This window comes from Camelus bactrianus, chromosome 16 (genome assembly GCF_048773025.1).
Source record: "Camelus bactrianus isolate YW-2024 breed Bactrian camel chromosome 16, ASM4877302v1, whole genome shotgun sequence".
Taxonomy (NCBI): Eukaryota; Metazoa; Chordata; class Mammalia; order Artiodactyla; family Camelidae; genus Camelus; species Camelus bactrianus.
The window spans coordinates 45,299,247-45,327,089 of NC_133554.1; the positions used below are offsets into that span (position 1 = coordinate 45,299,247).

General features: G+C 52.0%; 1 protein-coding gene across 2 annotated transcripts in view; it reads left to right on the forward strand.

Annotated features, from left to right (window-relative positions):
- CRHR1 (corticotropin releasing hormone receptor 1) overlaps positions 1-27,843 on the forward strand; it is a 47,240-nt gene that overhangs the window by 12,798 nt on the left and 6,599 nt on the right. For both annotated transcript variants that reach the window (XM_045518962.2, XM_010958163.3), the window contains exons 2-4: positions 9,581-9,668; positions 16,741-16,860; positions 21,656-21,741. In XM_045518962.2, coding sequence (XP_045374918.1) covers positions 9,581-9,668; positions 16,741-16,860; positions 21,656-21,741 — 294 coding nt within the window. The remainder of the gene's footprint in view (positions 1-9,580; positions 9,669-16,740; positions 16,861-21,655; positions 21,742-27,843) is intronic.

Consider the following 27,843-nt stretch of genomic DNA (forward strand, 5'->3'; position numbering starts at 1 on the left):
GGCTCTTGGGAATAGAGCAGTGGTGGAAAGTGGGTGTCCACGCTCTGAGCTTCAGGGGAGCAGTCAGGGAGCACTTCTGGGGAGAAAGGCCAAGTCAGGAAGGAAGCAACTTGCACACAGTCGAGGAGTGGTAATCACTACCGTTTGTTAACAGCTTGCTGTGTGCTCAGCCCCATGCTGTTTTAAATGCACCATACTGCTGAATCTCTCCAGAAGTTTGGAATATGGATACTTCATCCCTATTAGTTCCATTTACAGATGGGGAAACTGAGGCTCAGAGATGTTAAGTGATTTGCCCAAGGTCACATAGATAGGAGGAGGCAGATCAAAGATTCCAATGTGGATCTGTCTGGCCTCAAAGTTAGTGGTCTGAATTTCTGCTCTCCTGTAAGACCTGGAGTCAGAGTAGATTCAGACCTGGAGACCTCACAGATGAGGAAACTGAGATGGGGAGGGGGCAGGGGAGTGGCTTGTCCACGGTCACTGAGCAAGTTTGTCAGAGCTCAGCCTTGTACTTCCCATCCCAAGACACTTTTTCCTACAGCACAGCCTTCTGGAGTCCAAGGTGGAGATCTGCAGGAAGGAAGGACCAAGAGCAAGAGAGAGCTGCTGGTGGACAGGGGGAAGGGATGCAGGAAAACAAGGAACAGGAAGTGAACCTGTCAGAACCCTGCTGGGACCCTGTGGTCAGAGGGAACAGAAAGTGAAAACTCATCCATTTATTCACTTGGTCAACACTCATTTATTCATTCAACAAACATGTATTAGGGCCCACTCTGTGCTGGACCCAGACACAGACCCTGCCCTCAGGGAGCTTACGACCCAACCAGACAGTACACCTGGGACCCTGGAGGGGCACGTGTAAACCCCGGAGCTAGAGTCTCTCAGATCCCCACTGCCCTTGGGGTGGATGAAGCAGGCTTCAGCTCTGCTGGGGGGGCCTCATGAGGGGAGCAGGGAAGGGAGGCAGGGCACCCCGTGAACTCAGGGCCTGATGAAGAAGGCCTGGAGGCGGAAGCACCCAGGTGTGCCCCCTTCTCTGAAATGTAGGCGGGAGATTTTCCTTCCCATTTTTTCCTCCTTGCACAACAGCAATTTAAGTTAACAATAAATTATTTCTCAACTGCCTAGAAAAGAATAATCTTTCACTGCTCATCCACTTTGGGGAAAGCACAGGCTTTCTGCCTTGAGGTGGCAACAGGTTGCGGCTATCACAGAAAGAGGCTGTGGGGAGTGGAGCTGGCCTGGGGCAGGATCAGGGGAAGAAGGTGGTCAGGGGGCAAAAGTCCTGAGCAGTCAAGGGGGCTGAGAAAGGACATCCAGGATTACCATCCTCTGTCCCAAGTCTAGTTTTACCCTGGCTAGTCTTTAGTCTCTGCATGGATCAGAAAAGATATTCCCTGGGGTCCCAGTTCAGTCTGCAGCTCTAGCCTTCAGAGACCCCTCCACTTGGCACCTCTGTGCAGGGCAGAAACTGCACAATTGCACGGGGGCCCTGCACCTCCCCCATGTTGTCATTCCATAACTACAGATCTAGTCCATATAGGCACACAGGTTTCAGAAGGGTTGATTGTACATATGTTTTATTTCTGCAAACTAGATCCTACTTTTTAAATCCCATGGGGGAACCAGCCTTCTAAAGAAATCTTGATTTATGACCCCTCCTCTTTTTCATATTTAGATTTTCTTCTCTTGGCTCTGCTTAAAATAGGCCATACCTTGAAAACCAGATATCTGATAAGGGGTTAATATCCAAAATATATAAGGAACTCATACAACTCAATAGCAATAAATAAATAAATAAATAAATAAATAAATAAATAAATAAACAAACAAACAAACAAACAAACAAACAAGGCAAAAACAAACCCCACAAATAATCCAGTTAAATCTGGGAAATGCAAATCAAAAGCACAATGAGATATCATATCTGTTAGAATGTCTATTACCAAAAAAGACAAGTGAGAAGTGCTGGGAAGGGTGTGGAGAAAAGGGAACACTTGTGCACTATCGGTGGGAAAAGACACTATGAACTCATCTACAAAATAGAAACAGACTCGCAGACATAGTAAACAATCTTGTGGTTACTGGGGAAAAGAGGTGGGAAGGGATAAATTTGGGAGTTTGAGATTTACAAATGTTAGCCACTATATATAAAAATCCATTTTCAAAAAGTTTCTTCTGTATAGCACGGGAAACTATGTTCAATATCTTGTAATAACCTTTAATGAAAAAGAATATGAAAAACAAATATATGTATATATATGCATCACTGGGACACTGTGCTGTACACCAGAAGTTGACACATTGTAACTGTACTCCAAATTTTTTTAAAAAGGGAGCACTTATGCATTGTTGGTGGGAAAGTAAATTGGTGCAGCCACTATGAAAAACAGTATGGAGGTTCCTCAAAAAATTAAAAATAGAACTACCTTATAATACAGCAATTCCATTTCTGGGTATGTATCCATAGGAAATGAAATCTGTATCTTGAAGAGGTATCTGCACTCCCATGTTCACTGCAGCATTATTTACAATAGCCAAGATATGGAGACAACCTAAGTATCAATGGATGAATGGATAAAGAAAATGTAGTATATACATACAATGGCATATTATTCAGCCATAAAAAAAGAAAGAAATCTTGCCATTTGTGATGACATGGATGAACCTTGAGAGCATTATGCTGAGTGAAAGAAGTCAGACAAAGACAAATACCATATGACCTCACTTATATGTCAAATCTAAAAAAGCCACACTCAGAGAAACAAAGACCAGATTCTTGATTGCCAGGAGTAGAGGGTAGGAGCGTGAATGGGTGAAGATGGTCAAAAAGTACAAACATCTAATTATAAGATGAATACATTCTGGGGATGTAATGGACAGCATGGTGACTATAGTTAACAATACTGTGTTGTATATTTGAAAGCTGCTAGGAGAGTAGATCTTAATAGTTCTCAACACACACACAGACACACACACGCACAATTGTAACTATGGGAGATGATGAACGAGTTAACTAACCTTATTGTGGTAATCATTTTGCAGTATATACATGTATCAAATCATTCTGCTGTACACCTTAAACTTACACAATGTTGTATGTCAATTATTTCTCAATAAAGCTAGAAAAAACCTACAGCGCAGAGCAAAGCAGAGTCAGAAATGTCAGATATTCGGGTTGTGGAGCTTTCCTACCTTGGCCAGCAGGTGGCAGTGTTCACTGGGAGAGGGGGGTCTTGCCTCTGGGAGTCACCAGGGAGGGCTGCAATCTTGGCCACACTGGGGAGGTGGGGGTACTCTGGGCCCCACGTCAGAATCTGCCACAGTCTCCTGGGCCACGGAAGGCAGTCAGGCCCAGCTTCATCCTCCATCCACTAAAGTGCCTCCCCTGAGCAGTTTCCACACCTACAAATGATGAAACTGACCAGCTATGACAAGCTGATGCTCAGGAATCCACCTTGGCACTCCAGACCTGATGGATCCATCCCAGCCCAGTGTTTGGGCCCCTCAACAGCTGGCCTGTCCCATACCCACAAGTTACCCACAAGCTCAGGGCCCTCCCCTTGCCTGGAAGCCCTCTCTCTCCTTCTCACAATCCATACCCACCCTGCCAACCTCCTCTGGGAATTCTGCCCACACGGTCACCCTGTGCTGACCCCTCCTGAAATCCCATGGTTCCCCTGCCCTCACGTACACTCTGCCTGGCCATTCTCCTTTTAATGTGTGTGTCTGTCTTTCCCTGCCTGTTCTGAATTCCTTTCCTTTTTTTCCAAATCAAGCAGTACTGGACTCCTTGAATGTAGAATCCTAATTCAGCAAAGGGCTCGGTAAGATCACTGAATTTGGTGTTTTAAAAAACAAAAGACAAAAATCAAAACAAATTTCCTTCTAAGCTGAAAAACCCCTTCCAAAAGGAAAGCTTACAGAGAAGACAACAGTCTGAGTGGAGGAGAAGTCCCGGTCCTGCCACAGCCCATCCCCCGGGGCCTGGGAGGAACTCCAGGACTAGCCCACTCTAGTCCAACCCTCTCGGTAACCAAGGAAGATTCTGGGGCCCAGACTAACCAAGTCATGATAGTGACCCCATGGACAATTGTAGGAGACTTTAAATTTCAGAAAGCATCTTCCTCCTCCTTTCCCTGTGACACAAGTAAGAAAGATCTCATTGCCCAGAGGGACCAGGTGACTTGCGCAAAGTCTCACAGTCAGTGGCAGGACTGGGCTCAGAACTCAGCAGGAGGGGGAGGAATCCTACTGAAGGATCCTCTCAGTGCTGCAGCTGTGGTTCTGCCCGAGGGCCAGCTCAGTTCCTGACCCTTACAAGAGGGTTTCCTGGGACCTCTGGGGGCTCTCCCAGATGGAGCATCAGAGGTGGTTGTGAAGGGGAGGGAAGGCAGGCCCCCTTCTTGTTCCTCATGAACTTTTGGGAGGTGAGGGCAGCTCCTGGTGCCTCCAGTGGCCCTTCAGGGCTTTCCCTGAAAGGTTAATTACCGAATCATCCCATCAAAGGAAATTGCACTTTTGTGCCTTAAAGACCAAACTGAGCTTCAGCAATATAGTTATTTATGGTCTCTAATAAGCATTTTCCGGGTGTGATTAACCTTTATGCCAAAGTCACACTGGGAATTGGGATGGCAGTTTCAATTCCAGCCACGCTCTGAGCTGGCCTGGGGGTTGGGGTGCGGGCAGCAGCTGGAGCAGACTGGAGCAGGCAGCTGTCAGACTCAAGCCCTCCCACCCTCCCTCTCCACGGGCTCCTGGGCCCCTCCCTCTCCTCTGCCCATCCCTTCTTCGTACACTGTCTCCTGACCCCTCCTCCATCTTTCATCCGCTTGAAAGACAGACCTAGATTGCCTGCTCACTGGACCCTAGTCTCCATGTAGCTGCTAAAAACAGTTCTGTGACCTTGGGCACCTCAACTGTAAATACCCCTGTAAAATGGGGAGCACGAGACTTACTCTGTCTGCTTTCTGCAGCACTGTGCCTTTCCTTGTCAGGGATCCCTGGGTCCTTGGATGGTCATTTTATGTGACGCTGTGATTGAGCACACCCTTGGCTTTCTCAGATCTAACCTTCAAGGTTTGCCTCTTTGGCAAGTGGAGACATTTGCAGCTGAGGTGCAGGTTTTATTTTGGGACTTGGGGCTGCCAGGCTGGCTACGGAAGTGAGGCATTACCTCGTGAGTGAGCCTAGCGCCCGCCAGCTTCAGCTCCTTCGTGCCATTTTGGTTTTCTCTACCACCTCACAAAGTCCTGAAAACTTGCTTTGTCAAAAATGGTTCTGAAAGGACAGCCAGCGCCTAGGGCTGTTGACGGAGGGGTCCAAGAAAGTGGCAGTTCTTAGGCCAAAACCACTTTCGATTACTTTGAGGGAGGACAATGTGTCCAGTTTGGTGAGGCCCTGGTCTCCGATGGGACCCCACTCACCACACGCTCCGGCTATATTTTGGGGCGCCAGACCTCTCTGAGAAGTGGACAAAGCTTTGCACCGTCCACAGGAAAATGGTTGTCATAACACACAACATTCTGCATTTAATTACAGGGTTTCACGTGCCCCCTCCACCTTGTGTGTTGGCGGACCCCAGATTAAGATCTCTCAGCTTTAGAAGGAAACAAACAACATCCTTGAAACTTTTGGGTCCCTTTCCTGCCCGTTCCTGCAGCACAGTAACTTCCTCTTTGTGAAGTTGGAAAGCTGGTTATGTTGAAGAGGAGATCAACGTATGGTGGGAGGAAATACACAGGCAAACTCTGGACTTTTCATGAAAGTGTGATTCAGGAAAAAGCCAGCCGCCTTTACAAACCCTCCTGCAGAGCGAGAGGTGGCACAGGCCCAGATTCTGCGCAGAGCCGACCTTTCCTGAGAGGAGAGGTTGGTTTGGGAATTTTAAGATTTTTTTCTCTTTGCATAATGCAAAACTGGCCCTCTACTGGTGGAAAATGACTTTGTGAACCATCATATCCAAGTAAGAGGCAGGGTTACAGGCAGCCAGCCAAGGACAGGCTTCGTCCTGTGGCATTTGGTTTGGTTTCATGATGCATCTGCATTTGCCTTGCTCCTCTGTGAACCCCGGGATATTAAGATGCGAGGCTAAGCCCTTCTGGCTGGTGTATTTGCCATCTAATTAGGATCCTGGGGTGTAAGTGCTCTGTACTGAGGCAAGTCCATACATTTGGGACTAGTCTGAGGTTTTGGTTTGCCGGGGTCCAGCACATGTATAGAGGGGACACGGGAGATTGAGGGGTGACTGAGTTGCTGGGTTGCTTTGTTTTGGAGGGTTGGGAAAGGTGCTGCCAAGGGGTGGGGCTCTGGACCTGGCGTCCAAGGACTGCAGAGTTCACCGGGTAAAGGAAGGGTGAGGAGGGGGCAAAGGTGTGCAGACACCAGCAGAACCCTGTGTGCTGGGGAAGCAATAAGTAATTCAACATGAGAAGTGATTCAATGTGAGTAGAGCGTGGTGTGCTCTCAAGGGGCAGCCGAAAGACCAAAGCACAGCTTCAGGCTTAGAAGGACGGTGTTGGGATGTCAAGCAGCAGGGCTGATACTTTAAATATGGTGTTGCTGGTTGCTTTAATTTGCCTGTGGCTGAGCTGGCTCTGGTAGCCCCATTTCCAGTCTGTGTGTGCCTGTGTCGGGAAATGGCAGAGGCAGGGGTGAGCGACAAGCTGGGGGCAGGAGTTCCTAGTCCCCTTCAAGAAAGAGCCTCTGGACATCCCAGCTGAGCAGCCCTCTGTGGGGACAGCTCAGAGCTGGGTCCCTGCTAACTGTGCTGAGCCGAGCAGTAGGTTTGTCAGCAGTGCCACCACCTGTGCTCAGCTAGCGAGAGCCACTGGCCAGCCTGGTGGCTTCCTCCTCTCTCCACTTCTGCGTTTTCATTTGGAAAATGAGGGTAAGGATATTTCGCCATCTCTCTGGGGACTGTGACGTTTAATTACTGATTAATAAAGTGTTGGAAGTTCCTTGGGGCTAGAGAGATGAATGGGTTTGTTCTAATCACTCCCGAGTTCCAGGAGCAAGTTCGCTGACAGCAGCGCCGTCGGCTGAGTCCGAGTGCTGGGCACAGGACAGGGGTGCAGGGCTGCAGCTGTGCTTGGAGCCTCGAGCTTGGCCCAGTAAAAGCAGAAAGACCCCTATGATGGGACAGGAGGAGTGTGCCAGCAAGGGAATAAACAAAGCCCACTGAGGAATCAGGCACAGCACTGAGCTGAGGGGACAGAGTGTGTGAATCATCAGGGTCCGGGGGGGAAGTCTTCCCTCAGGGAGTTGGGGGGACAGGCTCTAACCAGGAGTGGGGAGCATTGAATTCCATCTTAGAATGTAGGATGGGAGAAAGGGCCTGTGTCATCAGATAGGAGCAGGAAGGAGCCAGTACTGGGAAGGTGGGTGGCCCTGGCTGGGCGCCCAGGCAGGAAAGGACATTCATGGAAGGTGAGCACAGAAAGCTCGCCCTAAGAAAGGGCTGGTCAGTTTGCTTCTAAGGACTGGGGCAAGGACCTGAGGTCCAGAACAGGTGAGTGGGGAGGAGTCCAGGAGGAGGGCGGACTTTCAGATGTGGGGAGGGGTGGATGCGGGAGCAGAGGCCAGCTTGGGAAGAAGGTACATGAGCCACAAGGCCAGGGCTAGGGTGAGGCAAGCAAGGCATTTTTCTCAAGCATGGAATTTAAGGAGATGCCCCAAATCGCAGTATCAAGATAAATAATATTTCAATACTGTTACTGATTTTTCCTTTTACCCTAGGCTCCAATATGGCCCCAGCACTGTTAGTGATCCTGACTTAAAAAAAAAAAAAAAGCTTTTGCTATGTTGTTGATCATGAATTTTTTTGCATTAATTTAGAGTTTAAAAAAAATATTGCATTAAAACATTATGTATCTTGTATCTAAGTTTTTTGGCACCACCCCCGCATAAATTTTGCACCCTAGATTAGGCTCTCAACCTAGTCCGGACCCTGCAGGTGAGGTCTGCAAATGATGGTGGCAAACGTGTGCTGCTGGAGTTGGCTCTAGTCTAAATTAGAAACTTGCTCACCATGGGACTCCAGCAAGCCCCTACCTCTCCCCCTGCCCCAATCTCATTTTCCCCTGTGACATGGCTAAGACAGCTTCCAGATCTATGCGTCTCTATTTGAATTTTGTAGAACTGTTTGGAAATGGGCTGGAGCTGAGACAGCACATTGGCGGGTAGGGGAAGGCCAAGAGAGAGTCCCAGGGAGGGGACCCAGGATGAAAGAGCAGGGAAGCAGGGCTGGTGATGCAGAGAGCAGCCTCCCCTGAGGTCAGGGAGACCGAGCTCTGCTAGTAATCGGGCTCCCATGTCCTGAGAACTGGAGGGAGGGGCAGGTTACAATGACCCCCAATACCAACCCCTCTTGCAAAGCAAATCCCAGGGAAAACAATCGCACTGCCTCCAACCCATGACTAAATAAGAACCATCAAGTTCAGATCAATCAACCTGATCTATTAAGTGCCTATGGTAGACCTGAAACACAATGTAACTCATGAATATATTCAGTAAATTTGAATGCAGTGAACAAAAGAAAATCTCTGCCCACGTGAAGCAAGCTGTACTACTCACAAAAGACTTCTAAATACACTGCATCCTGTTGGCCTGGTGAGGGGTGGGTGTGCTATTATACCCATCTTTACAAGTGAGGAAACTGAGGCACAGAGAGATCAAGTAACCTGCCCATGGCAACACAGTGAAACCAGGGTGGGACGCCAGGTCTCTTTTGACTCTGAATCCGTAGGGAGGGTGCTGACCTCAAGGGAGGGGAGACAAGGACTGTGTGAGGGTGTTATTTGAAGAAGGGACAGCCCTCCAGGTGTGGGATTTTGGAATCAGAGTGACACCAAGTCCCCAGGGAGGGTAAGAGACAAAGACTCCCCCTGGAATAGGGGAGCCATCTTTCCAGACACATTTATGCCTTCCTCTCTCTGGGCCTTGGCTTACTCATCAGGGACAGCCACACCAGCCCCACAGAGAATGAAGTATCATCACAGATGTAAAAGGGCTTGGTAAATGGTAAGGCACAATTTGCAGTGACCAGTAATTAGCTGGGCGGGGATGAGGGCCGGGGAGGCAGCTCATTAAAGCACAGGCCCTGAGCTCCTGCGGCTCAGAAGGGAGGGAGGAAGGGAGGGAGGCAGGTGTACCCTAAGGGTCCTCAGTGAGCCTGTGGGTGCTCAGCGGGCAGGTGGGAGGATGTGTGTGTGTGTGTGAATGTGTGAGTGTCGGGACACAGCTGGGCCATCCTTGCAGTCTCACAGGATGGAGGCCATGTTCTTAGACAGAGCCTCCCTGGGGCCCCTGGCCCTTAGGGAGAAGGTTCACCTCTGTCGTGGGAAATGGGGCTCCTGCTTAGTTACCTGCCTCCCTTTCAGGCCCCTCTGAGAGCAGAGCAGCCCCAGAGCGTCAAGGTAGAGAGGACACTGAGGAGGAGGGCAAGGAGGCAGGGGGTGGGGGTGAGGTGAGGGGGGTCTGGGAAGAGACATGTAAGAAAGGGATGAGATGGGAAGCTGCAGGCCAGAGTGCTCATGGCACATTCCAAACCACACCCCTTTCTTCCCTGTGCCCACAGGCCCTTCTCCTCCTGGGGCTGAACTCCATCTCTGCCTCCCTCCAGGACCAGCACTGCGAGAGCTTGTCCCTGGCCAGCAACATCTCCGGTGAGTACCCCACCCCCACATCCTGCAAGATTCCAGGTCACCACTGCCCCGACACCCACCACCACCAGGTCTCCCAGGGCCTGCACACAGAGCCATGCCCCATGGCAAGAATACACAGGGATTTCCTCTCCAAGGCTCCAAGTGATACATCATGTGTCCACAGAGTGCTGTGTTGAGGAGGTTCCTGAAGTGGACTATAAGTTTGGTGGGAAAGAGAGCTGCAACTGCGTGACAGCGTTTGCCACGGGCCTAGAAGGGCCTTGTGGCAAGTGTGTCAAGTAGTTATTTTGTCTGCTCTGAGGTGGACCACAGGGGAAGTCGCCCCAGCCCCTTGCTGCTGTGAGAATCAACAGAGCGGAGGGCTGGGCTGTGACTCAGGCATCAGTGAGGAAGAAAGCCTGCTGTTTTCTGCTGCTAAAAATGCCCGAAGCATATTACTGTAGGGTGCTAACTATGTGCAGGGCACTGTTGGAGGTATTTGAGATACAGATCTTCTTTGACTTACAACGGGGTTAAATCCATATAAAACCATCATAAATATCATAAGTTGAAAATGCATTTAACACATCTAACCTACCAAACATTGTAGCTTAGCCTAGCCTACTTTGACGTGCTCAGAACACTTACATTAGCTACAGTTGGGCAAAACCATCTAACACAGAGCCTATTTTATAATAAAGCACTGAATATCTTACGTAATTTATTGAATACTGTACTGAAAGCGAAAAACAGAATGGTTGTATGGGTCCAGAGTGGTTGTAAGTATATGGCGTATGGGCTGGGTACTCGTGATCACTTGACTGGCTGGACATTGCAGCGGCTGCCCCGAATCATGAGAGAGAATCCTACTGCATATCGCTAGCCCGAGAAGAGATCAAAATCCAAGATTCGAAGTATGGTTTCTACTGAATGCATGTTGCTCTCAAACCATGGTAAAGTCGAAAAATCATCAAGCCAAACCATTGTAAGTCAGGGACCGTCTGTCTATTACCCCAGTTTTCACAGTGACCTCCTGAACTAGGTACTGTCATCTTCCTCTTACACATAAGGAAACTGAGGCACAGAGAAGAACTAATAAGTGTCAGAGCCAAGATTTGAGCCCAGGAAGCCTGGCATCCAGATTTGTTCTTTACCACTATCTCTGACCTCCTCAATAAAAATTACTGCTTAACTGAAGATATTACTAATAGTTGTATAACTTCACCATTTACAAAGTGCTTGTATAATAGTCCTATTTCATCCTCACAAGAGTTTAAGACCCAATAATTGTACATAAGGAAACTGAGGTATAGGAGAATCAGGTTTTGGGGCTCCTGAGGCCATGCCTTTTCTGACTTGGTGTGTGGTCCCTGAACCCTCACCCTGGCCCTTTTAACCAGGGTCCTGGGGATGCTGCTGCCCAGCAAAGGTGGAGAGGTGCCCTGAGGGTCTTTGGGAGGTTCATCCTTCGGTGATTTATTTTCCTCTGCCAATCTCTCTTTGATTCAGTCCAGCTCATTAATTGAGCACCTACTGTGTGCCAGGCCCCATGTTCCCTGGGAGAACAAAGAGGGGCTCACAGTCTGGTCCAGGAGTCCAGTCCATAAACACAAGGCACACGCTGTCAGAGAAACAGCCGCCACATGCTAGCAGGGAAGCAGGAAGCATTAGAATCTGAACCTGGGCCTGTGGGGAGAGAAAGCTTCCATGGCTCAGAGCAGCTGCCCCCTGGCCTGCTGTTCCCTCGCCAGGGAGGGCCTCGGGGTTGGGGAGGAATGAGCACTGGACTTGGAGCACCAACTGGGTCCTCGTGCTCACAGTAGTGCTCGGTCTTGTCCTGTTTGTCCTAGGGGCCCCGCCTGGTAGCCGCAGAGATGAGCATGCTCTTGATCCTTGAGACTTTACTTTGCCCAACTGTAAAGTGAGGACGGGGGAGACTGACACCTGCCTCAAGGATCTGTTATGATTAAATGCATCACATTTAATGGCAGTATTTCACAAACTGTAGAGTGCTATACCACTACTAAGTATTATTTATTATTGTTGGTAGTAATATCAGCAGGCTTTTAAGAGTGCTTACCGTATAGCTGGAATGAAGGGAAGGCACATGCCATGAATTGTTCACTACAATGGAGGTGGTAGGGAGGTTAGATGAGGGATGCTGTGAATCCAGGAAGGCTTCCTGAAGGAGGAGATTTCAAGATGAGTTTCTGAGAAACTCTGAGCAGGGACTAGTAGAGAAGAGCCAATGCCCTGAGCCAAAGCTAGAGTTGACTAAGGACTAGCAGGTGGGTTTGGTGGAAGAACAGGGGAGGGGTGAGGAGGGAAAAGCAGTAAACCTGGGGAGGTACTAGAAGCCCCAAGCATCTGGCTGCAAAGTTGGCTAAGCTGGGCCGTGAGGAATGGAAATGTTTTTGAGCAGGAGTCTAGAGTTCTAGTGGAGAAAGACTAGGAGGGAGACCTGCTCAGAGGCCCAGCCTGAAATGAAGAGCCCTGCCCGCAGTCCGCCTACCAATTTCCGACCCCAGGCACTGGGGCCAGGTCAGTCTCCATTAACTTGCTTGTTGTGCTCTGGAGCAGTGACATCCCTGAGCCCATGAAGGTGTCACCTGTCCTTGGAGGTAACAGGCTGTGATGAATGCCATTCATTCCCTGATGACTTGTACTGTGCCCCTACCCCAAGCCCAGCCCAGCCCAGCCTGGCTGGCTTCAGGGCACGCAATCCATCACCCTCCCCACAGCCTCTGATAATGGGCTATTTGTCTTCTGACACTCAGACCTACCCAGACTGAAGGGCACTGGTAGAGACAGATGGTAAGGGTGGGGTAGCGGGACTGAGACAGATGGATGGGCGTCTGGCTGGGGTAGCTGGCACTGAGCTGGGGCCTTTCGGGGGCCTCTCACATGCCAGGAGCAGGGAGAGGATGGGTCCCCAGGGCCGCGGCCCCATCATGTGGCAGATCACAGTCTTGGCAACTCATGAAATCATGGCATGAATATGACAATGTCAGAAAGTAACAGAATTATTGACCAATGACATCAGAGATAAATGGAATCACACTGTTGACAAAGATCCAGGGTCATGAGGTCCCTTCCCCTGTCTTAAGGTCATGAGTGATAATAATAATTAATGATAGCTAATATTTACTTAGTGCCTACTATATGTTAGACACCATTCTAAATGCTTTAATCTCCTTCAGTCATCACGAAAATATTGTCAGGAAGTACTTTTATACTTCATCTTACAGAGAAGAACCCATGGCTCAGAGAGGTTAAGTAACTCACTCAAGTACACACAGTTACTAAGCAGTAGCCCCAAGATTTGAACCAAATAGGCCTGATTCCAGACTTTCCCACCACCATGTATGTGGCTGCCCAGAGAGCTATGGTGCTCAGAGCCCAATATGACCAATTATCTTGGGGTGCAGTGCCCCCTTCCAGTTTCCCATAACCATATTGGGTTTGCACACAGCTTTCAGTTTTTCTCAGGACCTACTATGTGCCCACAGACCCAGAGGACAGGAGGCTTCCACCCACATGTCCTGATGAATTACACACCCTGCAAAGGCATCTTTCTATTCTGCCCAGCTAAGGAGGCAACAGCCCAATGACGAGGTGGCTGAGCAAAAAGCAGGACTCTCTACCTGGCCTCTGCCACCCTCTCCATGCCAGGTGACCCCTGCCCATTCATTCCAGCAGCACCTTGCGCCTAGAACTCAGCGCCTGAGGTCCTGTCCTGCAGCCTCCTCCCGTCCCTCGACGTCTGGGTCCCCGCCCCTCTTCCTCTACCCTTCCTTTCCTCCTCTTTTCCTTCCCTACCTCTCCTCTCTCCATTTCCCCCCTAAAACCACGCAGGCAACCAGCTTTGAACTTTCTAGCCGGAATTTCTGAGACTGAGCCCGGTCGCCGCTCCAGATTGGCCCTGTGCCTGTGGCCACGCCCCTAGCTGGCTCCTCCCCTCCCTCGGACCACCCCCACCCAGCCCCTGCCTTCAGGCCAGTGTCGCCCCTTTATTCCAGAGGGAGAGGCAACGTCGTCTCCAGACTGCTTGTATTTGGTTTCTCCGTTCTTGCAGCCTGTGTCTCCCTTTCTTCCCGTCTCGCACACAGGCTTTCATGACCTCCAGGATTTTCTGGACTGTTAATAAAGGTCATGTCTATTGCAATGTTTCCCCACGCCACTTCTACACAGCCTTCTTGAGCTTCGGGGGACAGGAGGGAGGGGGTGGGGAGGCACCGCCACGCGGGGGAAGCCGGAGCGCTGAGACCAGTGCAGCCGAATGCTGTGAGTGCCAGTTGCCCAGCCTGGGGACAGCTGTGGTACTGTGGGAAGAGCCCTGGGCAGGCATGGAAGCCACTGTTCAAAACCCACTTCTGCCTCTTATTGTCTGGTTGACTAAGGATAAGCAATTTGGTCAGGTCTCAGTTTTCTTATCTGTAAAATGGGGAGAATTCCCTCCCGTGTTGGCAGATGGCATGAGACCCATAGCAGGTGCTATGGAAGCTGAATCTGTACCACAGATTAGTGGCAAATAGCATCCTTCCTGACCACTCCCACAGGCATTTCCCAAACCAGCTGTGGGCTAGGTCAGGTTGCTGGACACTGGCTGGTATCTGGTCCTCCAGACCAGGAGGGCCATCAGCTCAGTAGCTGAGCCCCTGCCTTGGTTCTGGTGTGATCTTGGCTATGGCTGGTGCCCAGTCCTGCCCTGCTCCCTGTTCTTTTCAGAAGGGGCTCTGGGTAACTGTCCGGGGAAGGAGAGAGAGGGAGGGGTGGGAGGGCAGATGCTACACTGAGGCTAGGCAAGTTCTGGGTGCTGCCACACATGACATTCCATTTAATGCTACCAGTGCCCAGCTCAAAAGACACCGTGAGTGAGTGAGTGAGTGAATGAATGAATGAATGAATGAATGAACAACCTATGGAGGAAGTTTAAGTCAGATGATATATGGCTTTATATATACCTGCCTGGCACACAGTCAGTCCTCAGTAAATACCGCTCCTTTCCCACTGTCTCCTTGACTGTTCCCCTCCCTTTATTGGCACACAACACAGTGTAATAGAAATAGCACTCAATTTAGAGTCCAAAACACCTGGCTATGAGTCTTGGTCCTTTCACTCATTGACTCATGACCTTGGGCAAGTTACTTAATTTCTCTGGGCCTCAGTTTTCTCATCTGTAAAAAAGGAATAATGACGTTGCAGGGTGGGTGAGATTCAAACAAGATACATGAAGAAGGGCTTTTAAAAAGCAGAGCATGGGCCATTATATTACCCCTCCCTCCCCAAAGCCACATGCTCCCAGCTTCTCCCCTCCTCCAGGCTCAGCACTATTGGCGTGACCCATGGCAGATTAAAATCTCAACCTGCTTTTCTCAACCCCCTACCATCCCCCTCCCCGCCCCCACCGCCACCGCCCTGTGATGCCATTCATGGAGTCTCCACTATGGCACAGCATCAGGACTTGGTCCACCCCAGCTGCCTGGCCCGCCTTCTCCTCGTGTCCATTAAGCCCCAGTCCAGATTTCTTTCTCTTTTAATTAAACCACTTGGCCTCAAGGCCTCTGCCCCTTGAGCCCTGATTTGCATGCATGCCCTATGAATAGCTTTGATTAGAAAGAAAAACCAGCATTTGGTACAAGTGTTGCTCGGCACTGCCCTGCATCCAGCAGGAAGAGGATGCCAATCTAACCCAGTGCTGTTTCCTGAGAGACTGGGCACAGGCTAATCTGGGGAGGAGATGGCAGGTGGGCCCCAGCCAGGGCTTGGCCGGTGCTGATGCCCTGTGCTGAAGATGCCACCCCCTCGTTGGTTCATGGCTCTTTCTGACTTGTCTGTACATTCCAGTGCCAGTCTTAGGTTATTAACCCCCTCCCATCATGATGGACACACTGGATCTCCACAGGACTAGTGTGCCAGCCTTGAGCAGGAGAGGGACATGGAAAGGCAGAGCAAGAAGGGGCAGCATCAGGAGGGGCACCAGGAGTGTCCTCAGTGCAGCCCCCAAGCACTGGAGACCAAAAGCACCTCTACCCTCCAGAATTGTTACTGTGGCTTCAACTCTGCCCCAACACACACACACACACACACACACACACACACACACACACTCCACTCCAAAAAGCTCTTAAATTAAGGGCAAACATTTGGGAGGGGATTTTGACATCCTCTTTCTAGTCCAGTTGTTTACAACCTTTTTCAGTCACAGACCCTTCTGAGAATCCAATGAAGGCCCTTGTCCCCTTCACAATTAAAATGCATATATAAATTTTTCATTTAATTTCAGAGTCTCTATGAACCCTTAAAGTTTCCAGTGGACTGAGATTAAGAATTTCTGATCAAATCCAACTACTTCATTTTATTATTGATAAAGACACTAAGACCCAGAGAGGGGAAGCAACTTGCCTACGGTCACACAGCAAATTAAGTGCAGAGCCAGTCTGAAGCCAAGTCTCCAGATTATTAATTCAGTGTCCTTTCTACTCCCCTAAAGGGTGTCTCCCTCGCTTTTTTCCCCATGGTCCCCTTCTCAGTCAGTTTTCTTCTAGGACCCAGCATACACCAGAGCACAAATGTTCAGTAAATGTGGTTATCAGGCAAGCTGGAAGGTGGACCAACTTCTTTGCTGGTTCCTCCCCACAGGTCCAGAGCAGATGTGGTTTGGTTCTAGAGACACGTGAGGGGACTGGATCAGGGTTTGGCTAGGTCTCTTCTGAGCTGTTCCAGGCTGTGAATTCTGACAGCTCCAGTCTGCACCAAATGAAAGGCCAAGAGAAGTGTCCTCAGGCTACAAATGAGAGGACCCGACGCATGTCTAGCCTTCCTCTAAACGCCAGCCAGGACCTCAGCTTTAATACTACCTCCAGTTGTCTCTGTTCCTCCTCTGCTCTGGAACCTGCATTGGCTCCCTAGTGCCATAGCATCAAGTTCAGGTTCCTTCCTCTGGTGTCTCCTCTGTATGAGCTCATCTCTGCACTGGAGTCATTGCTCCTGTGCTGTCCCCAGTTGGTCTGTGAATGTCAGCCAGTGGGGAGGTGGGTGGGACACTGGAGTGGGGATATTGCTCTGCCTTACCAGCCATCTCTGCCCCCAGGACTGCAGTGCAACGCATCCGTGGACCTCATTGGCACCTGCTGGCCCCAGAGCCCCGCAGGGCAGCTCGTGGTTCGACCCTGCCCTGCCTATTTCTACGGTGTCCGCTACAACACCACAAGTAAGGGAGCCCATGGAGGGCAGACTAACTGCTGAGAGGTGGGGCAGGATGGGGAGGGCTTGACGCTTGTTGGAGGTGGGGGAGATAATAATGACAAAGACATCAATAATAACTACCTCTTGTGGGTACAGCCACCATTGACCAAAGGCCAGCTCCATGCTCTGCTGGGCATCCTGCTCTTTACTGCTGACTCTCACAATACCCTGGAAGACACTACACATAACTGTTTTATATAACTAAGGCCTCTGAGGCTCAGAGAGGTTAGGGAACTTGCCCAAGGTCACCAGCTGATAGGAGGTGAAGCTGGAATTTGCATCCAGTTCTGTCTGACACTTTCTTCTGCAGTTGACAAACTGGGTTAGTCAGTGTGAGCTATGAGATAGGGCAGGAATCATCAGAATAGTTCCAATAGCTTAGAGAGGTTACCAGGCCTACCCACCAGCCACAAGGTGGGGGACTCAGAGTTTTAGATCCATAGGCAGGGGTTCGGCCTGGCAGGCAGGCCCACAGGTGGGGTGGGGGTGGGGGCGGACTGACCCCGGCAGTGTTTGTACAGATACTTGATCCGTGCAAACACCTCACTCCTCTAGACCCTGAGCCTGCACCACCAGGCTTTGCAGCTCCTTGCTATACCACCTGTCACCCTCAGAATTAATTTGCTCTCCCCTGTCAATGACTCACAGCCCCTGCTTATCAAGAGAGCAACAGCTGCAGGCCAGCAGCCCCAACCAATCTGAAAGGAGGGTGGTGTCCCTGATCTGGTGTGCCTGAGCTCGGGGCCCCAAGAGGGAACCCTTCGGTGGGCCCTTGCAGTCTGGTGTGCCTGAGCTCGGAGCCCCAAGAGGGGACAGAGGATGACCACAGATAGCCAGTGATTGTGTGGCCTTCAGCACGGTTTTCCCCCTCTTAGGTTACTCTGGGCCCTCATCTGAGGATGGAGAGAACTGGATGACATAGCTTTTTAAGACTTTGTCCAGCTCAGAACTCCCAAGTTCCTTCTCCTGCCCCTCTCTTTTTTACCAGCTGGATTAAGGAGATTAGGGTTGGGGACCACAGCCAAAGAGCAAGTGACAGGGCTCTGAGAGGTGTTGGGACTGGGCAGGAGGCTGGAACAGCCAGGCATGCAGCTTATGTGTCTGCAACCACACCCTGGACCCCAGAACAAGAATTGAGACTGGGAAAGGTGTGGGGAAGTAGGATGAAGGGCAGGTGGACCTAAAGGAAAGGCTGGGATGCACATCCTGCCAGCATCCAACTTAGTAGGGCCCATTTTACCATTAGGAAATGGATGCAGAGAGGTTAAAAACTGCCTAATATCACAAAGCTTGGAGGCAGCACTGGAACTGGGGAACCAGAGCCCTCCTGCTCTTTCACTCACAGGGCTGTGTGCCCTGACCTGGAGCTCCCAGGAGGGAGGCAGCATTAGGGCCGGTACATGGTAAGGGATGGGGGGCTGCTTCCAGGAGGAGCTCCCCACCCCCACCATAGGACAGCACCAGGTCCTGTCAGTTCCACCTCCAAAGTGATCCTCTTGTCTGACCTACCTGTCCTCCATCCCCAATGCCACTGCCCCTGTCCAAGGTACCCCATCTCTAGTTTCTCATCTGACCCTGTCACACCCTTGCTTGGAGTCAACCCTTCTAAGTCTCCTGATTGCCTCCATGGTCAAGTCCACGCTCCCTAGTGGGGCGGGCCAGGCTCTCTGTGGCTATAGTCCTGACTACTTTTGTAGACGGCCTTGGCATTTAACAAGGTCCCTCCACTCTCATCCCAGGGGTGACTTGACATGTCCCAAATAAACCTTTAGTGCCTGGGCACGTGCTACTCGATTTGTCAGCCCCACCTTAAGTGGAAGCCAGGAGTCCTGGGTTCTACTCCCAACTCCACCTGTAGCTGCTTAAGGAACTCCTGGCACTGGTCCTCCTCGGGCCTCAGTTTATCCACCTGCAGGTGAGTGGGAGGTTTGGGTGAGGTGCTCTCTCGGGTCCCTTGTTCGTCCCTCTGTGATCCCAGGAGAGGAGCTGGAGGAGGTGATGGTCCCTTGACATGGGGGCAGGGCAGGAAGTCTCCCCTTCCCAGGTGCCGCCAGGGCCAGAGTGATGAGGAATGCCCGTGTAATCAGTAGCAACCGGGAATCCAGAGTTGTATCTGATCATTAGACGCTAATTAATTCATTTACTGATGAGGAGCTGCCAGGACTTCTAGGCTTTCTCCTTAATGCCCTCCCTCCTGCTGCATCTGATCTTCAAAGAGATGGGAAGCATTTCCAAAAATATCCATTTTCCCATGATTCTCCAGGAGCACTGCTCAGCTCAGCAATTAAAGACAAGGAGGTCGCATCCTCCCTGGCAACGACTCCACTTGCTACTCGTCGGCCTGTCTTCTTGCAGGATCACCTCCTCCCCTCCCACCAAGCCTCCCTGCTCCCTCTGGACTACCGGGCCTGGGAGGGGCTCCAGGCTCCCCCCTTGTGAAAGGGAGGCTTGAACCAAGGGAGGCCTCCAGGAATCCCAACCAGTACACACTATGATAGCAAAAGGGGACATGTTCTGAATCTTATGTAAGGTTATATAAATATAGTTCCAAGACAATAAATAATAATAAAAATAACAGCTCACACCACATGCCAGGTAGAGCTGCAAGCACCCTGTACATGTCAACTAAAAATGCCCCTCAACCACTGAGGTAGGCGCCATTGTTAAGGTCATTCCTATCTTGCAGATGAAGATGCTGAAAGGCTATGGGACTTGTTCAAGGTCACGCGGCTAGTGAAGGCTATCTGGGTGGAGAGCTCTTAACACTACTGTTATGGCAACACCCCCCACCCCTGCCCTTCTGCCCCTTCCAGCCAGATCTCTGACCCTAAGTCCCTTTCTTTGCAGACATTTTGGAGCAGCCTCCGGCCCCAGACACTCCCATCCATGGGAAACACACTGGATTCCCCTGCTTCTTTGCCTTCCCCCAGACCTCCCTGAAAACCCCAGCCGCTGAGCCCTCAGCCCTCTGGTAGCTTATCCCTCATTTAGCAATTCGGAGGGAATCCACAGCATCTTCAACTCCGCCCAAAGGCTCAGCTCTGCCGAGACTCAGGTCCACTGGCAGGGAAGCTAAGCAGAGCTTTAAAAAACCATTTAGCCTCATTTCCCCACTGGTGCGCTACAGCACAAGCAGCCTCCCAGCAGAAGAGCGGAGGAGCGGGGTTAGAGAGCAGGCCTCGGCCTTGCAGCCCTGGAGGCCAGGCCGCGGCCCCCTCTCCCAGGGATGCAGCAGCAAATCTGCCCCCACCCCCCACCCTCTCCCTCTTGTCCTGGTGCTGCTAGCAGAGATGTCAGTCCCAGGCTGGACAGCCCCCTGGGGATCAGCTGGCCCAGCCCTTCTTCTTACAAATGAGGAGAGGGTCCCAAGAGGCCAGCTGGCTGAGGTCACTCCCGCAGCACAGCAGCACTGAGCTCCCCCGCACTGTCTCCTGTGCAGTACTCTGCCGCCCATGCCAGGCTCCAGGCTCAGGGACTGGGACTCAAGCAGCTTCCCCAACCCTCCTTCAGCCTTGCTTGGGTGGGGCTGCAACTTGAGGGTGAGTGTGAGCCATGGAAAGGCCTGCAGAAGGGGAGGAGCCCCCAGTGGAAATGGCTCAAGGCTCATTTCCCTCCAACCCATGCTGCCTGGAGTCAGGTCCAGAAGGAAGTCGAGGAAACATAGTTAGAGCCACTAATGCCAGAGAGGGGTACAGCGTGGGGCATGGTGACCTCCACCAGCACAGGAGAAAAGACTCAAGATTTGAATCTCCCTTGACCCTTCCCTCCTGGGTTTCAGGGCCCTGGTGGCCCCAGGGGGTGGGCAGGAAGGAAGGTGAGAGAGGCCCTTTGTGCAGCTCCAAACATCCCTGAGCCCTGCAGCCTGGCCTCAGGTCAGACCACAGGCAACTCCCAATCTCCTTAGAAGGTGACACATTTTGGCTTCCAGGCTGTTGGCTGCTTGGACCCCCACCCTTCCCCAGGCCACTCTCCTATCTTTTTCCCCAAGTGCCGGGGCCAGGCTGGGAGCCAGCTGAGCAGATCACAATAACAAAGTACTTTCTGCATGAGACCCACTCCCATGACACCCCCCAGCACATCTCCCATCTCCTTCCACCTGTCATTTTCTGTCCCTCTACCAGGGATGTTCCCACCACATGACCCTCCAACATAAGGCCTGCCATCATGGGGACCTTCCCTACCACCTGCCCTGTGAGCCCTGCCCCCTGTGAAACACTGCCACGTGAGGACTCCCCACGGGACACCTCCCCCACAGGACACCTCCCCACAGACAGTCCCACCTGTCATTGCATTGTGCCACAGGAGCTGTCACCACAAACCCTTTTGCCACATCATGTCTGGTCTCTTGAGTGAGAACTGACTCATCAGAACCCACCATTCTTTTTTTTGCTGCCATGTAAGACCCCAAATGGGAGATTTCTCAGAAGGGCTTGCAAGGAAACAGCCCAATAAACTGGTCAAAGTGAGCCAGTCCCATGGGCATAATCGTGCAAGGTTGGGCAGGCAGAGCCATGGCCCCATGAGCAGGCGTAGGAGGGCCACTGTACCCGTGTTGGGGACCAGTGAGCAGCAAGAGGCAGGAAGATGGAACTAAGGAAGCTCCTCTCCCCAGCTTCATTCTAGAGCCCCCCAGCAAACAGGCCCCTGTGATGGCCCAGATGGATGGATGGATGGACGGACAGAGGAATGGGCGGACAGATGCCAGGTTACTCTTTGGGAGAGGAGCCATGGGTCTCTCTGCCTCTCTCTTCTTTTTCCAGACAACGGCTACCGGGAGTGCCTGGCCAATGGCACCTGGGCCGCCCGTGTGAACTACTCGGAGTGCCAGGAGATCCTCAGTGAGGAGGTGAGGCTCTGAGCCTGGCTGCCTGTGGTGAGGGCTGGGCCAGGGTCCCCAGCAGGGCTTTGTGCCTGCTACTGGCCCATTGGGCTGCGGGGCCAGAGGCTGAGGTCTCTGCCCTGCAGGGAAGCCGACTGGGGAGCCGGAACTAGGCCAGCCCGTGAGCGGGCATCCCCGGGGAGGGTGAGACAAGTGGGCAGCAGGCAGGCTCTGACAGCGGTGGGTTGAGCCTTTGTTACTTCCTTCCTTCCACCAGAGCTCACTGGGACAGGTTCTTACCTGTTTTCCACCCCACCCACCTGAGCAACACATCTGGGTCCAGCCAGGGTCTTGTGTCAGAATCAGGGAGGGGGATGGAAAAGCAATGAGATGGAAAAAGCCCTTGGAGAGCTTTTAAAAAATATTTAAATATTTTTGAGAAGATGTGGCTTACAGGTAATACAAAATTCAAAAGGAACAAATGGGAAAACAGAGAAAACTTTCACTCCCAGCCCTGTCCCAGCCACTGGGTTCCCCTACCAGAGGCAGGCATTTTGCCAGTTTCTTAAGTGTTCTTCCAGAGACAGTCTCTGCATAGGCAAGCAATTATGTATATATATTCTTTTTTTTAATCCAAATGTTGCAAATTATACATACTGTTTGACACCTTGCTTTTTTCATGTAATCATCCATCTTGACAATTGTTCTGTATCAGTACATAAAAAGTATTGTCATCCTTTTTTATATTTGCCTAATATCACATTGTATAGATGTTCCTTAACTTATGTAACCAATCTTTATTCTCAGTCTTTGGTTATTACAAACAGTGCCACAATGAATAATCTTTTAAGGGTGACATTTTGTAGACGAGTGGGTGTATCTGTCCTCCTGGTCTTGCTGCTACATCTCTCCCCCTTGCCCCTTCCCCTACATCTCCACCCACCCCTTCAGTGGGTGCTGAGGAAGGTGGGGGTCATGGAGCTGGAAGGACAAGTGAGAGGAAAGCAAAGGGCAGATGGGCTGTTGCCATAAGTTGTCCAGGGGCCACAGGCTGCTGGGACGTGGAAGAGAGGAGGCTGGTCTAGTTCCAAGAATTCTAGGGCCTAAAAGATCTAAACTGGAAGGGGCCTTGGAGACCCTCCATCCCATCTTGATCTGCCTGGTAATAAGAATCATGAGAGCACTTGTTCAAATATGGGTCCCAGGGCTACACTCAACACCCAATAAATCAGACTCTCCAAGGAGGACCTGGGAATCTGTATTTTTAACAAATGCTCCAGGGAGGGACTTCTAATGGGGAAAAAGTGAGAAACTCTGATCTAGTGCAAACCATTCACCTTACTCAGAGGGAGACTGAGGCCCAGGAAGGGGGAGTAACTCACACAAGGTTCCATGGTCAAAGTGAGTCAGTGCCTGGAACCTGGGGCTTTGCAGTCAGGCTCCCTTTGCCCACCACCAGGTACTTGGTGTGAAGGGAGGTTGATGATCAGAGGACAGCTTTCCCCACCGAATACTCCACCCTGCCCTGAATGCTTGGTTAGCCCCTCCCCCAGACTGAGATACTGGGGTTCTGCTGTCTGCTTCTAGAAGCTGCAGAGATAGGGCAATGCTTAGCCATACTCTTTTTAATCGTGCTGCTTTAGCAGATAAAAGAGTTACTTGGAATGCAGGGTGAGAGGCTTCCTGGCTTCTCAGATGACACAGGCCTGACCACGTGGTCCACCCCAAGCTGGGGTGGGTTGGCCCGATGACCTGACCTGAGCAAAGATAGCCCCCAGGTTGCTAAGCACCCACACAGTAAGCCAACCCAGGAAGTCCAGGTTGGGGGTGAGGGCATCCTCTTGGATTGGAGGAGGAAAGTAAGGTTCCCAGTTAGGAAATATAGCTGGGCCAGAAGAAATGGGCTTCAGTGGGGGTGGGGTGGGCAAGAAGACCTCCATGGAGTGGGGAATTGCTTGCCTGGAACAGTAGAGGAGGTGGGAAAGGCAGGTCAGTGCCATCAGCGACTCTTAAGACCACAGTTCATGCCCAGAGAGGGATGGTGTGGGGCAAGGGGCACAGCTAAAGCATAAAGTCTTCAGTCCCTACATTGCCACCACCTCCCGCCCCGTGCTTTGATCGTCCTGCTGAGTGTGCAGATCCTGAGGCTGATCTTGAGGTCAAGTCATCAGCTTCCTGCCTTAGGACAGACACCCCTCCCCCACTAGAGGGGCAGGTGTCTGTCCCTTTCTTGGACATCAGCAAAGCTGGAGACATCACAGCTGCTCTCAGCCTCCCTCCCTGCATTGGAGCCTCCCGAATGTCAGAGGATGTCCATGGCCCATCACACCTCTCCTGCTCTAATTTAAGCCCCTTCTAGTTGGCTGTTGGAGGACACTCAGCAACCCTCCTATCCCCCCAACACCCTCCAGAGACTCAGGGGCAGAGGTCAGCCTTCCCTCCTCTCCACCCTGCCGCTCCCACCCCTTCTGCCAGGACAGGGGTCTCTCCCTCTCTCCACCCGGGGTTAGGGTGGGAAGGAAGATTAGGGAGCACTAGCTTCTTATCAGGCCCCTTTTTGGCAGAATAACGGGAACAGCACAGGCCTTGGAGGCAGAAGCGCTGGTTCCAAAACATATTCTGTGTGACCCTGGGCACATAACAGCCTCACTGGGTCTCGGCATCCTCCTCCGTGGGAGGCCCAAGAGTAACGCAACTTCTGCCTCCTGGTGGAGGGAGGGTGCTGTCCGCCTGCGTCTTGGCCTGTAGAGGGCGCTCCATCCATCTGCCCACCCCTCTGCCTCTCATTACCTGAGCTCGGGGGAAGTTGTAGCGTTCACCTGGGGGGGCGGGGGGGGTCTTTGATGAGCTGACCACAGGTGACTTGGGCACCACCTTCGTCTGGTTACCCACTCGGTGGGGCTGCCACCCCGCACATCCCCGACGTGGTGCAGTGACTCATCCCCACCCAGCCTCCCCTGCCCACCGCAGTCCCCAGCAGCTCCTGCTGGTCCCTTTGCCTAGCACTCTGGGTAATCAATTAATTTAATTAGTGAAAATGCCATCCCCTTCTGCCAGTCCCCAGCCTCGCCAGAACCCTCCCCACTCCCAAGATTTTTCGTCTCTCCTGGAGCTACTGCGAAGAGGAAAGTCGCCAATTAATCTAGCAGCCGGTTTCTCAGCTCTGGGCCGGGCTCAGCCCTAATTAAGCACCAGCGCCCCCGGGGAACTGCAGATAATGGATTCGCAGAACCGCTGTCTGTGAAATGGGACTTGCGAGGGCGCCCAGAGGCCAGGCGTGGTAGGAGACCTGCTCAGAGTCATCACCACCAGGGGACAAGCCCCCAGATGGAGAGCTTGATCCATGCATGACCCAGACCCTGCACTGACCACCCAGCACCACCCTGCAACAGCCCCACTCCCATCTCAGCATCCTCCCCACAACACACTTGTCTCCCTCCACTGGAGTGACAACCCCCACACTGCCCCAGGCAGCCCCCCATGGCACTTGCACACGCTCTGCTCCCCTCCCCCACACTCTGATCACAGGGAGCCCCGGCCTCGGGCACATCCTGGGAGGGACACCTTAATGGGATATGAAAGGGACTCAAGAGCCAGGGCTCACCTCTCACAGAGGGGGTTGGTTGGACCAGGGGTATTGAAACGATTAGGAACCATCTGGACTTTCTGCTAAAATGAAAATTCTGACAGTGGGTCTGGGGTGGGCCTTAAGATTCTGCATTTCTTAAGATTCCTGCGAGCTCCTAGATGATGCTGATGGTGCTGGTCTGGGGACCACACTTTGAGGAGCAGGGGCTGGAGTGCCCATGGGTAGGGTGAGGGAGTAGTTCGGGAAAGCCAGGTGGAGGAGAATCACAAACTGGGGTGGGCAGGGGTGGAAGAGAGACCAGGGCTGGGGAACTTGGCAGGGGTAGTGGGGACCAGGCAGGGAGCACTCAGCATGCCATCCTGAAAAGGCATCAGGACAGGTCTGACACTGCTGCCATTTGGGACCAGGTGTGTCTTTCAGAGAGTCTGGTCAGAATTATTGCCATTCCCCAGGGGCACTGGTGCTCAATTAGGGCTGAGCCCGGCCCAGAGCTGAGGCTGAGGTCTTGGGTGCAGTGGAGTGGCCTGTGTCCACCTGTCCTTCTGGCATTCCAGCTGCTTCTGCAGTTAATGGTGGCTTTCTCTCAGAAGGTCATTCACTGGGTATCTCTCAGGTGTCATCTGCATCTCTTGCTGTGTCACTGGGTGTCTCTCAGGTGTCATCAGGGTCTCTTGGAGTGTCGCTGGGTGTCTCTCAGGTGTCATCAGAGTCTCTTGGAGTGTCGCTGGGTGTCTCTCAGGTGTCATCAGGATCTCTTGGAGTGTCGCTGGGTGTCTCTCAGGTGTCATCAGGGTCTCTTGGAGTGTCGCTGGGTGTCTCTCAGGTGTCATCAAGGTCTTTTGGAGTGTCACTGGGTGTCTCTTAGGATGTTGCTGGCTGTTCTCTCCAAGTGTCTTTGACCACCACTCAGGGTATTGCTGACCATCTCCAATGGTGTCTCTGCATGAGGGTGGCTGATTGTCTCTTCTGGTGATGCTGGTCATCTCTTGGGGTGACCCCGCCATCTCTCTAGCAGTCTTCTTGGGCTCCCCCTGCACTGTAACTCCCCAGGTGGCTCACCGTCTCTCAGATTTCATCAACTGTTCTGGCAGGTGAGAAGCAGGACTGAGACCCAGCCTGGACCCTCCAGCTCCAGGAGTCATGCAGATGTGGCCCCCTGCATGGTTTGGCCCAATTCTCCCCTTTCAGCCTCGGTGGAGAAAAACCCTTCAAGAGCCCCCAACCTCCCAGTAGAAGCTCCCAGAGAATTCTGGGCCCCGGATGAAGAGAGTGCCTCTGTTTTCAGTCCCTGCTTACCCCCCAAGAAATGTACCGTGGGGACAGAGGAAAGAGGGTCTTTAAGGCCAAACAGACCTGGATTCCAGTTGCTGGCTGGTGGTTTGGAATGATTATGCAGCCTCTTCAACTGGAAAAACGGGGACAGAAGGACAGTCTCAGAGGACACTTGTGAGAAAGAAAAGCAATGACATCTGGAAAGCCCCTGGCGCAGTGCCCAGCATACAATAAGTGCTTAATAAATGACATCCCACCCCAAACCGAAGGACCCCGGCACGGGGGGCAGTTGATGGCAGGTGGCAGTGAAGGGTGAAGGGCCTCCCCATGCCCTCTGCTTGTGCCGCCCACCTGGGCCTGTTTGTGAAGCCGGGGCATCACACGGATCTGGGCCCCACAGCCACTCAGTGCCCAGGGGCTTCACAGCATGGATTTGTGGGAAATTTAATAAAAGGGAATTAAATATCAGCTCCAGACCGGCTAGATGTGTGCATATCTGCTGGAGTCTCTAGATTGGGCATCTGCCATCAGGCACTGAGACTCCCCCCATACACGTGGATACCCTCTGTCCCTCCCTCCCTCTCCGCTTCTCTCTCTCCACTGCCTCCATTTACACCTCACTGGGTCTCAGCCCTTCAGAGCCTGAGCTGCTAATGTGATTTCCTGTCATGATTCTGAAAGCCTCTTCCAGGAAAACCAGCCCCTAAAACAGAGCTGGCTGGGCCTGCTGGGCCTCAGAGCTTCTTCGGTGAGGACACCCCTTCAGAAGGGGTGTGGCAGGGGCTGGGGAGAGCAGGGGAAGGAGGGCTTCACCCCTTCTTAGAAGTCTGCTAGGCGTCCCTTGTCCTCAGGTGGGTGAGCCTGGGCCTCAGTTTCCTCATCTGGAAGATGGGTAGGCCTGTACTTGATCCCTCAGGACCAGCTTTGATGTCCATGGATTCTGTAATTCAGACGGCAAAACCAGTGGCTTTTCAACATCCATGTTTCCATCCTGGATTCAACACTCAGCTCTGGCGCTGCACCGTGTGCCACACCCTGGCTGTCTAGCCTCTGCCCTCTCAGGACCTAGAAAAGGGTGAAGGAGGCCTTTGATTCCATGGGGGCAGGAGTCTGCAGAGATCTGGGCACTGGGGACCACCCGTCCCCCATTATGGGGTGGGGATCCATCCACCTTGCCAGTCTGCACACGAAGGTAAAACACGTTCAAGGCACAAGAAGTTGAATGAACTTGAATGAGTCCATGTACTTCTGGGCCTGCTTTTCTGCAA